Raw genomic sequence first — 12,031 nt, 5'->3', positions numbered from 1 at the left:
GGTAATTATTTTGAATTAAATTGGATACCCAATCTTCTATGATATTAATAAGGTTATAAACATTGAACTGTTCACTTTTTTATAACAATGTACTTTATGTTTTTCAGTTTTTATAGAAAAATATTTTTTTATTTTTATTTCATTTTCAAGTATTATGATTAACCAATATTAACCTTTAACCATAACTGTTAACCGACAAAAACCGTTAACCAAAACCAATATTAACCGATACTTATTGACTACTAAAATGCATTAACCACTTATAAATGGATAGGTTATGCTTTACCCAAAAACCACACCAAAATTGTCACCGAGGCACACCCATAATAATGATTTACACAAAATACGTTAACAATTTCACCAACCAAATAAGTTGTCAAATCAAATCTAATTCCACTTCCACTTCCACATATTAAAATTTTGACCCCTTTTAATTTTGTTACTCCTAAAAACATATTTTTTTAACTAAAAAAGTACCAAACAAATATAGTTTGTTACTTTTATTTAAAAAAAAGTCCAAAAATATATCTTGGATTAGAATGAGAGGTTCCGAAAACTCACTTCTCGTTTATTATAAATGGCCCACGCTCAACTGAACACTGGTTCACAGGAAGTCTGGAATATCAAACCAAACAGATTCCCGCAAAAGGCTTTCATTGATTAATTATTGCACGTCATCTGTTTGCTTTTTTCCTTCAAAGAAAATGGGAACAGAAGGCTCTCCGCGTGATCCTCTTCTTCTTTCCATCAAAGAAGATCCTAACGGCTTCGCTTACATCAACAAAACATCTTCTTTACTAAAATCTACCAAATGGGTTCTAAAATCTGCAATGTGGTTAATCTTCATTTCCTGGGTTAGTTTCCTGTTCTTAGTTCCATCAGACTCGGTGAAGCAATTATACACGAAATTGGTTAAGGCTACTTCTGGAACTCTTTTTGGAACTACAGGTAAGCATCGAATTTTAGAGCTTCATCCCCTTTTTATCCATTTATATTTAGGAATTCACATAAAGTTTAATTTATCCCGAAAATTATAAATTACAGGAAGCATCTTTCTGATATACAGTGGTCCAGTACTTGTCATTGCGTTTCTTGCTATAATTTACCTCGGGATATATGGGGAAAACGAGGTTCAAGAGTAAGAAATTTTGTTAAACGTTTAGGGTACTTCAAATACGTTGATCAATGATCATCTTCTCTTCTAAGCTTGTATTATTGATTCTGTTCATGTAGGAAAAAAACAAAACACGCAAGTTTTCGCTTATGGACATTCCCGATTATCATCGATGGACCTTTCGGGGTTGTTACTGCAGCGGAATTGATTGGAATTCTGTTGTTTGCTGTGTATCTCATCTGGGCTATTATCGCTTATACTTTTCAGAACATCAGTCTATTGCCCTTGTTTGAGATCACCGATGCAGGCAAAAGGTACACACTACGCTTTATATCGGTATTTTTTATTTGGTTTTAAACATTGGTTCTTTCCTAAGGTAACTCCATTTTTTTATTCTCAAAGTTTTTGAATACTTTAATACTACTTTAAGTCTATGCTTTACCCATCCCAATAAAATTGGAAGAAACTGAATTAGAGATTGTAAGACATGGGAGCAAGTCCATGTCGACAAAACATGAAACTGAATTAGAGATTGTAAGACATGAGAGCAAGTCCATGTCGACAAAACATTGGAGGGCATTTATGTCTTTTACAAAGACCACAAGAGAGAGAGCAAGTCGTTGTCCCACCTTTTTGGATAGGACAAAAGATTGAAATTTTTGTCCGATGACATCATCATGAGTCATATTACCAATCTAATACATGTCAAACGGAGTACAAGATGGTTTTGTCAGTCGTTTCCATGGCTTTAATTTTATTTACTTTGTATATTTTTATTTCGTAGCTTGTTAAATTTCATCACTTACATTTTTTTGTTTTTGATTTTATAAACTTTCAGGAATCTTATATTGCTAGAACTAACAGGACTACGCCTAGGGTTTATCGGATTGATTTGCATGGCATTTTTATTTCTACCAGTTGCAAGGGGATCGATTCTTCTACGACTTATAGATATCCCTTTTGAGCATGCAGCTCGATATCATGTATGGTTGGGGCATCTTACAATGATACTCTTCACTCTTCATGGTCTGTTTTTTGTGATTCCATGGGCAATCGATGGTCGACTCATAAAAGAAGTGAGTAGTTCTCTACTTCTCTAATGAATTAATCATTTTCTTTAAAAAAAAAACTCAATAAAAAGAAAACATTAATTAACAAAACGGTAATCTTGTAATTTTCGCAGCTTACAGCTTGGCAAAATGTTGGTGTTGCTAATCTTCCGGGAGTCATTAGTCTAGTAGCGGGTCTTTTTATGTGGGTGACATCACTTCCACCTGTCAGAAGGAGAATAAACTTTGAATTATTTTTCTACACGCATCAGTTATACGTTGTTTTTGTTGTCTTTTTGGCAATGCATGTTGGCGATTTCATTTTCAGTATAGCTGCTGCAGGAATCTTTCTCTTTATGCTCGATCGGTTTCTTAGATTTTTTCAGTCGCGAAAAACCGTGGACATATTATCTGCTAAATGTCTTCCATCCGGAACTGTGGAACTTGTTATTTCAAAACCAGAAGGTATTGCTATTTTACACTGTTAAATTTTTCTTAGATTTTATCTTACTTGTAATCTATTGGAATATATAGGGTTACAATACAATGCCCTTAGTTGGGTTTTTCTTCAAGTTCGAGAGTTATCATGGTTACAATGGCATCCTTTCAGTGTCTCATCTAGTCCTCTAGATGGAAAACATCATATTGCTGTTCTCATAAAAGTTCTTGGAGATTGGACAGAGAAACTAAGGGGGCATATCTCAAGTGTTCCCGAGGAGGAGCAGGGTGAAACCGATGACCTCCTTCACTCAAATTTCACACTAAAGGCATCCATAGAGGGACCTTACGGGCACGAGTCACCATACCACTTAACGTACATGCTCTACTCCATATACAAAGGATATAATATAATAGAACAAGTTGTACTGTGTTTGACATGCATTAGACTGGGACTGTGACGGTGACTGATGTCAATAAGACAAAAGTTGCAATTTTTGTCCACCTAAAACGGTGAAACAAGGTGTTGTCGGTGGGTGGATTCGACGTAAACAGCCTCCTCATCCTCATATAAAAAAGGAAAACTCTATAAAAGTCCTTATATTTTGGATCATAATCGATTTAGTACTTATATATTTTTTTATTCAATTAAGTCCTAAAAACCGGCAGTTATATTCATTTTTGACCCTTCTACCTGGTCAACAGGTCATCCACTTTCAAAATTTATACTTTTGTCCCGGATATTAAATTTTATTATAAATTTGGTCCAAAATTTACACTTTTGGCCCAGATATTAAATAAAATTTTTATATAAAAAAAGAAGGTTTTTATGTGAAAATATGTTTTTTTTTGTATAAATATGATTTTATAAAGAAAAAAAACATATTCGAAACAAAATTTGGAAAAAAAAACAATGTAAATAAACTAAATTTAGGATGAATTTGTAACAAAATTTTGAAATTTGGGCCAAAAGTGTAAATTTTGGACCAGATTTATAATAAAATATAAATTCTGGGCCAAAAGTGTAACTTTTAAAAGTGGATGACCTGTTGGCCGGTTTAAAGGTACAAAATGAATACAATTGTCGGTTTTTAGGACTTAATTGAAGAAAAAAAGTATAATGACTAAATCGATTATGATGCCGACATCTTGGAGTTTTCCCAAAAAATAACCCTGGAATGATTGTCGGGTCCTATCTTGTCCTGTGTAACAAAAATAGCCATATTTCATAAAATGAACATGGTATACAAGTCGCTCACTTGTAAAGCAAATACTTTATGTTAATTTATTGATCGATGGTTGTTCTTATTGTTAGGTATGAAAACCTTATTTTAGTTGCGGGTGGCATTGGAATTTCACCATTCGTGGCTATCATGAGTGATATTCTTAATCGAATTCGGGACTCTAAACCTTGTTTGCCTAGAAATGTGTTAATAGTTTGGGCAGTCAAAAAGTCCGATGAGCTTCCGCTTCTGCATTCACTTGACATGAACTCACTCTGCCCGTATTTCTACAATACACTAAATCTTGAGATTCAAACCTACGTCACTAGGGAATCAGAACCCCCATTGGTACGTTTGTGGGCCCCACTTTGTTAACTAGTACAAGATGTAACAAGTTATATTGGACTTGGACCGGGATTGATGTCAATGGGACAAAACTATCAAGTATTTGTCCCACCCAAGAAGGTGGGACTCGGACTATGTCTTGATCTATTATCTGTGAAAAGGACTTAAATGCCCTCCTCGTTCTCATAATCGAAGATAACCCTAAAAAGCTTGTCCAGTCTTATCATGTCAAGTTTAAGAAACACAAACTTTAAACTTTGATAATGCTTGATATGGCGAGATCAAAGAAGGAATGGAATGGAACATTCTATTGGAATGCAAAAAAAGTTATTTGTTTTGTGTGATGGAATGGAATTCTTCCATTTTGTTAATTTTATTTCTTAACAAGGGCTGTTTTTTTTCATTCCATGGAAAGAAAAAACATAATATATTTATAACCCATTTTGTTTATAAAATTTTGTAATAGACAGATCAAATCTTTTTTTTTTTTAAATCATGATTTTAATTGAATTATATTTTCATTTTCTAAAAGGAACTAGAAAATATATTTTTATTATAATCTTTTTCGGTTTAAAGCTTTTATTATGTTTGATTATTTAGTTTTGTAAAGATACACATACAATTAAATAATATATAGAATCATGTCAAAACTATACCTTATATTTACGTATAATATAAAAAAAAATCATATGAAAATGCATTGTCTGCCTTAAGGCTAACCACACTTGATCATGCAATGTAATGACTCATTCCATTAACTTCCTTATAACATTACTTTGGCTATTTTTTTCCTTCTTCATTCCATTCTAAAGTTTGAACTTTGACTACAGGAAGAGGGTAAGGTAGCCGAGTATGTGAGCTCTTCTGTCTACCCTACTCCTAGCCATGGTGGCATGTCTAGTTTGGTTGGAACCGGAAGCATAATATGGTCTGGAGCTTACGTGGTGGTCTCCACACTCGGTTTCATTGTTCTCCTCGCGATGTTAGACATCTTTTACATCAATCCTTACAAGATCTCATATTGGTGGTACAAAGGGCTTCTATTCATCATATGCATGTGTGCTAGTATTATTCTCTTTGGAGGCTTTGTGATCGGTTTATGGCATCTTTGGGATAAAAAAACCTCAGTCGAGAAGAACAAAAACACCGAAGATGAAAAGAAAATTGGTGGCTTACAATATTACGAGTCTAATGCGGACAAGAATTCTTCACAAGGCGATTTTGTCAATAGCATAAAATATGGTCAAAGACCGGACTTCAAAGGTACTTTTCTATGTAATATTACCCTAGCCTAGCCTAGACTCTAGGGCATACATGACATGCCGTAGGGCGCTCACTTAGTGGGCCCTACTGTATATGTGAGTGCTGAAGAATAACCCTTTGGAAGAGAGATTATACTATATCTTAGTCACTTATAATAAATTTGTTGACATTCTTGTTGTAAATACAGAAATATTTGGAAGCATGGCTGAGCGATGGGGGAATGTTGATATAGGGGTGATGGTGTGTGGGCCTACAGCACTTCAAACAAGCATTGCTAAAGAGTGTAGATCTAAGAATTTTGGGCGGATTAGTGGTGAGCCGATCTTCCATTTCAACAGCCATAGTTTCGATCTCTAAGTATTGTAAGAAGATGGTTGCTATATATATGGCTTAATTTGGACTCGGCCTTTGAGTAATGCAAATATTACCAAATTTCAATGTTATATACAACTTCCAATGCATTGGAGATACGAAGATTTGTAACTTTATGCTCGGAACATGGCCATGTATGTATATATAAAATGAAGAAAGTATAAAATTAGGAAGACTAGGATCCATAGTAGTATAGTGAGACTAGGATCCATACTAGTAATAGTGTAAGTTGAGTTAAGGTGCTTTCATGTTATGCCATTATAATGTAAATTTTGATGTCAATATATGAATATGTTATTATACTTGCCTTTTTATCCTTAACACATGTGTAAAGATTGCGTTCCTTTATGTTTACCCTGTCTGTAAAGATGTGTGAATCCATAAGTGAGGTCTTAAGTTAAGCATGAACATCCTCTTCCTTGGTCTTAAGTTTAAAATACAATGTTTACTAACAATGGCAAAACTAGATCTAAAATGCAATGTCCCAAATAGTCTATAAAGTTTGAGTAACTTGAGCTAATGCATGATTAAGATATAGGAAACTAACAAAGTTTCCATAAAAATATCAAACGTATTTAGGTCTGACAATTCTCGACACGACACGAAATAAACGGGTTTGGGTTGAGTTTTTCAACCCGCCAACCTGTCAACCCATTTATTAAACATGTCATATATGAGTTTCTCAAAAAATATACAGGTTGACCCGTCAACCCGTTTAGAATTTTAAAAAATTATATATATTTTAAATGTATTAAGGGTGTGTTCGGCACGTAGCGTTTGGGAGCGTTTGAGAGCTTCTAGCTTCTAGCGTTTGACAAAACGTTCCGTTTTGAACAGAAAGCCTCGTTCGGCACTACAAACTTCTAGCGTTTAGTTTAAACAAAACGCTCCAAATCCTAATGCTACTTCGTGTAGCGTTTAACAAAATGCTACAAGCTACAAGCTACCCGCTACAAGCCACCCGCTACCAGCTAATTTTGCCGAACACGCCCTAAGTATTATACACTATAGAGTTTATACTTATACTAGGATAGGATATCCGATACCATTGACCATTTGACCTGTGGGTAACCATTTACTTATTTGCATTGCAACACGTTTGACGTTTACCCTAAATAATCTTAGTATCTCAAAAACAAAATCGAATAACCGGTCTCCCCTCTGTGATGAACGACATAACGAACTTACGAAGAACGGCGACATGAATGATTAAATCATTATTGAACGACGTCGACGCCTGCGATTGAATTTATTTATGTTTGTATTAATGTTTTAGTTTGAACATGTTTCCATGAATGCTTTTAATTTTCATTTGGATGTTTAAAACTTAAGTTTCTAAAATTTGGATATGTTTGCATCAAGAATTTTTTAATATTTAATTATCAGTTTTGTTTATGGAATCTGACCCACGAACACACGAACACAAATTTGACCCACGAACCCACGAACCCAAATCTGACCCACGAACCCGTCAACCTATGAACCCGTATAAATAATTGGGTTGACAGGTCATATATGAGTTTATGTTCCAAACCCACCAACCTGTGACCTGTATAGTTAAATGGGTCGTGTTCGGGTTGGTATATTTTGACCCGCCAACCCGAACACGACACGATTGTCATGCCTAAACGTATTATTTACATGTTCTTAATGCGCACGTAATATGATCATGAATCGTGATTATTGTTGAAGGTGGGATAGTATTAATGCGAGACGTTTGTCAAACCTTTTATGAGTTAGTTGCTTGGGCCTTGGAGTATTCAGGCTTTTGGGGCTTTTTATTTGATATATTTATGTAATAGTTAATGGGTTAGGTTCAAATACGTCGACACGCAATTAATGATGTGTCTATATTTCGTCCACTTTATATTTTTTGTACATCTAGAGACTAGAGTCGGATCTCAATATTGAAAAAAATATATATGATAGCTTAGAAAAAAAAATACTAGAAAAACCTAATAAATGTTTAATACGATCCGGTACTTATGAGTTGTGGTGTACACATGAACATAAAGGGGTGTGAAAAAACCGATCAAAACTAAACATAAATTAGAAATCAAAGCCCAAAAATCAAACTATTCCTAAAATTGTCAGTTTGGAGTATTGCTCTTTAGAAACTAAAAATTTCACTTCGGTTTCGTTTTAAGCAAAAAATCAAAAAAGCCAAACATAACCCCTTTTTCTGTACGAAAATATGAACTCAACACATTCCCAACATCATCATTTCATTCGATATAAAACAAATGGTTTACATCAAACAAATACACTAAAAACCTCACTTCATAAAATCACTCTCACTCATATGTACAAAAAACAAGAAAGAACAAGAGATCAGTCTTAATGGAAGACCAAACTCTAATAACGACCAGAAACCCTAATTCAAGTTTTAGAGAGCTTCTATAAAAGAACTATGTGAGTGATAAAATGAATTGAATTGATCAACAAGTCTGATAAGGAAGACTAAATACATCGGGTCAGGAGCTCCATGGATCACCCAAAGGTCCGCATACAACTCGGACACGTGCAATTGAACTTACCAAACAGACCTCAACAAATTCCAAACAACACAAAAATTATCCAAAAAATAATAAATTAATGTTTAAGTTTGATAAAGATTTTAAATGGTATTTTTCAACACGCCGGTTCAAACTAAACATTAATTTGAGTGTACAAAAAAAATTACGTTTTCTTAAAAACATCAATCAAACAAAGTCGATTAGAAATATAGTCATGTTGACTACTTCCAAGAGCCTTAGTCAAGATATTTGCATTCTGATTCAAAGAACCAATTTTATTAACTTTTAAAACTCCATTTTCATTTTTTTCTCTAACAAAATGAAGATCAAACTTCAAAATGTTTAGTTTTTTCGTGAAAAACAGGATTCAAATCCATTTTAATGGCTGGCTCATTATCACAAAAAATATTAAAAGGTGAAAGGTTCTTAATACCTAAATCAAACAGTAATTTTAAAATCCATATTACTTCACAAGTAATACTACCTAAAGCTCTATACTCAGACTCAGTGGAGGAGCGAGAAACATTACTTTGTTTCTTACTTTTCCATGAGACAAGAGAAGCAGCTAAGTAAATAAGGTATCCAGTAACAGATATACGACTAAACAAACATTTTGCCCAGTCAGCAACCACGAACCCAACAAGATCAAATGAATTACCTTTAGTCAAATGAATGCCTTTACCAGGACTATTCTTTACATATATGAAAAGTCTAAAAGCATTATCAACATGTGACTTATCAGGTTTATGCATATACTGACTTAAAATTTGGACAACATAAGAAATATCAGGACGAGTAATAGTTAAGTAATTTAGCTTACCTATCAATTTTTGAAACTGGCTTATATTTACCAAATAATCAGAACTATCTAAATCACACTCCCTTTTAATAACCAAATTAGCTTCTAGGGGAGTTTTCACAGGCTTGCAAACAAGCATACCAAACTCATGTAGTAAATCCGTACAATATTTTTTGGTTAAGACAAATACCAATTTCATTTTTAATAACTTCTATTCCCAAAAAATATTTCAGTTCTCCTTAGATCTTTAATCAAAAATTGAGATTTAAGTAAACTTTTAACATTCTCCAACTCAATACTGCAATTTGTAGTAATAATAATAATATCATCCATATATACCGGAGCACAACAATAGTATTTTTAAATTTCTAACAAACAAAGAGTAATTGTTTATACTTTGCTTAAAACCAAAGTTTGAAAGTGAGGAACGCAATTTTTCATTCCACTTTCTAGGGGATTGTTTAAGCCTATAGAGAGACTTTATCAGTTTGCAAACTCTAATATAATCTTTGGAATGATACCCTTCAGGTAAATTCATCTAAACACTTTCAGATAGGTCACCATATAAAAATGAATTATTTATGTCAAGCCGAAATAGAGACCAAGAATTATGAACAACCAAGGATATAACAATACGTACGGTAATTATTTTGGCTACAAGAGAAAAGGTCTCCTCATATTCAATTCCTTCCCTCTGGTTATACCCTTTAGCCACAAGTTTGGCTTTATATCTTTCTATTTCTATGCTGGACTTATATTTGATTTTGTAAATCCAACGACAACTTATAGCTTTTCTAACTTTGGGAAGATTAGTGATCTCCCAAGTGTTATTCCTATAAAGGGCTTCCATTTCTTCATTCATAGCCTTCACCGTATTAGGGTCTAAGGCAGCTTCATTAAAAGTTTTAGGTTCAATTGACTTATTCAGAGTAGACACAAAATACATATTTTCACCATTAAGAGAAGAATAATTAACAAATCTCTCAATACCATACTTGTGTCACAACATAATCACTGAACCTAACTGGCATATGAACATCACAACTTGATCTAGTGACCCTAGTAGACTAACCCTCAGAAGGATTAGGATTAATTTGACCACTTTCCTCAGTCAAAATAGAAGAAATAGGAAATATCCCATTAGAGGGAGGCACATATGCATCGCTAGCCTGGTTGCTGACATCAAACATGCTAGTCTCATCCGAATTATGGACTGCATCAACACCATCCCTATAATGGACACCTCTCAAGTCATCTAAACTAGTAGTATCATGTAAAGAACTAGACAGTAATGACTCATCATAGGAAAAACAATCACAAGCATTCATATTATCATTGGGTTTATCAGTCATAGAATATGTTAATGACTTAAGCTTGAAAGGAAACACAGTTTCATAAAACTTTATATCTTTGGAAACAAAAACAAGATTTGTATCAAGGCTAAGAACTTCATAACCTTTTTTTATCAGAAGAGTAACCAAGAAAATGCATTTGTAACATCCCAAAATTCAAGACCAAAAATTTCATTTTTAATATAAGAAAACACTTAATAACTTTGTCCCAAACATTGAAAACATTTCATTTAAAACACATATTAGAGTCTAATCCCAAAGATCACATAATGCGGAATAATATGGGTGAATGCGATGCGATCGTCCCGAGCTCCTTATGTAACGCCCCGATTCTCGAATATCAATTTATGGTGATAAATTCTCATGGATTCAAGGTCTACTCGAAGAGTTGGTTGCCTGACTCATCGAGTAGCAGCGGGTTAGGCCGCGCACTTAAGTAACCTACTCGCCGAGTCCAAGAAGGGACTCGACGAGTAGGAGCTGGAGGAAGAAACCCTAATTTTCGGGGTTTTGCACCCTTATTAAAGGATCATTTTCCCCTTAGCCTCCCTTTACTGCCTCTTGAGAGTCCAGAAACCCTAATTCGTGTGTGTTAGAACAGCATGCTAGTAATAATATAGGGATCCTCAGGAATCGTATGATAGAATTGCCTGATCTTTGATGCCTTATCTTATGTAGAGTACTTCATTGATTGTTTGTGACTCTTTCGTGTGTGAACTAACTATTGGGTGAATACTCTAAGTCACATGCTACATGGGTTAAATGGTCTTAGGGTGAGGGATTTGGTCCTGCTGCGCAGCTCTTGTCTGAGTGCAACCATTGTGGGATTAAATCCTTTAGTCTAAGATTGTTTAAGCCGTGCGGTATGTGATTGTATTCATGCAATAGTTAGCTGGAACCAATGGAGTGTCGTGTGGCAGTTGGTGGATGGGTGGGTAGTGAGAGGCCGGGAGGCCATTTATGAGATAGTTAGCATTCCTCTATGAGTGAGGGTTGAGCACTCGCGATGTATATGTATATTGTTAGGGCATTGTGGTGATACTTGAGACAAATATGGGTAGGTGTGGAAGGTAGTATGGGCCCGTACTACTGAAAGCACAGAACCCATACGTGTATCAAGGAAGTCACAAACCCTAGGGTTGTGTTGGGAGTTGGTTACCTGTCATTATATGGGTTTTTAGAGATCTTTCTAGTATTTTACCAGAATGGTGGTCACGAGACGTCTTGAGACCGGATCCAGGTTAGGATCGAGGGCGGGCAGCCAAGATAGGACAACATTTTTAGGGGATCGTGTTAGTGAGATCATCCGGGAGGAGGTGATCAAGATTGTCTGGGGGCAGTTTCCAGAGATGTCGAGTCTATTAAGACCGCCATGGTTGAGTATTTCGACGAGCGCTATGCATCCATTGCTGAGACGGTTGCCGCGGCAGCTTTAGCAGCTGTAACGACGGTAAGGGGAGGAGCTGGTCGAGATTTCGAGTTCTGGGACGTATTCTGATGAGCAGAGGGTTTACTTGAGATCAGGGAAGCATTTTGTACTCATCATTTTTCCTGACGGCT

At 35.0% G+C, this 12,031-nt stretch overlaps 1 protein-coding gene across 1 annotated transcript; it reads left to right on the top strand.

Moving 5' to 3' along the window:
- The first annotated feature begins 588 nt into the window (after nt 1-588).
- On the top strand, nt 589-6,106 carry LOC145140466 (ferric reduction oxidase 7, chloroplastic-like). The gene is made up of 9 exons (XM_079073948.1): nt 589-948; nt 1,045-1,138; nt 1,234-1,428; nt 1,953-2,190; nt 2,298-2,628; nt 2,698-2,977; nt 3,917-4,172; nt 5,000-5,432; nt 5,620-6,106. Exons 1-9 carry the CDS (start codon nt 705-707, stop codon nt 5,787-5,789), a joined length of 2,241 nt encoding a protein of 746 aa, XP_078930074.1. The 5' UTR covers nt 589-704; the 3' UTR covers nt 5,790-6,106.
- Nucleotides 6,107-12,031: the final 5,925 nt, after the last annotated feature.

This window comes from Lactuca virosa, chromosome 9 (genome assembly GCF_052849685.1).
Source record: "Lactuca virosa cultivar CGN04683 chromosome 9, Lactuca_virosa_CGN04683_v6, whole genome shotgun sequence".
In the NCBI taxonomy this organism is placed as follows: domain Eukaryota; kingdom Viridiplantae; phylum Streptophyta; class Magnoliopsida; order Asterales; family Asteraceae; genus Lactuca; species Lactuca virosa.
Note: the sequence above shows the minus strand (reverse complement) of the source record. Positions and strands in the feature narration are given on the sequence as shown.

Coding starts and splice junctions, on each gene's coding strand:
- LOC145140466 (XM_079073948.1), top strand. CDS start 705: ATGGGAACAGAAGGCTCTCCGCGTGATCCTCTTCTTCTTTCCATCAAA. Junction 949..1,044: donor AACTCTTTTTGGAACTACAG/GTAAGCATCGAA, acceptor TATAAATTACAG/GAAGCATCTTTCTGATATAC. Junction 2,978..3,916: donor GAGTCACCATACCACTTAAC/GTACATGCTCTA, acceptor TCTTATTGTTAG/GTATGAAAACCTTATTTTAG.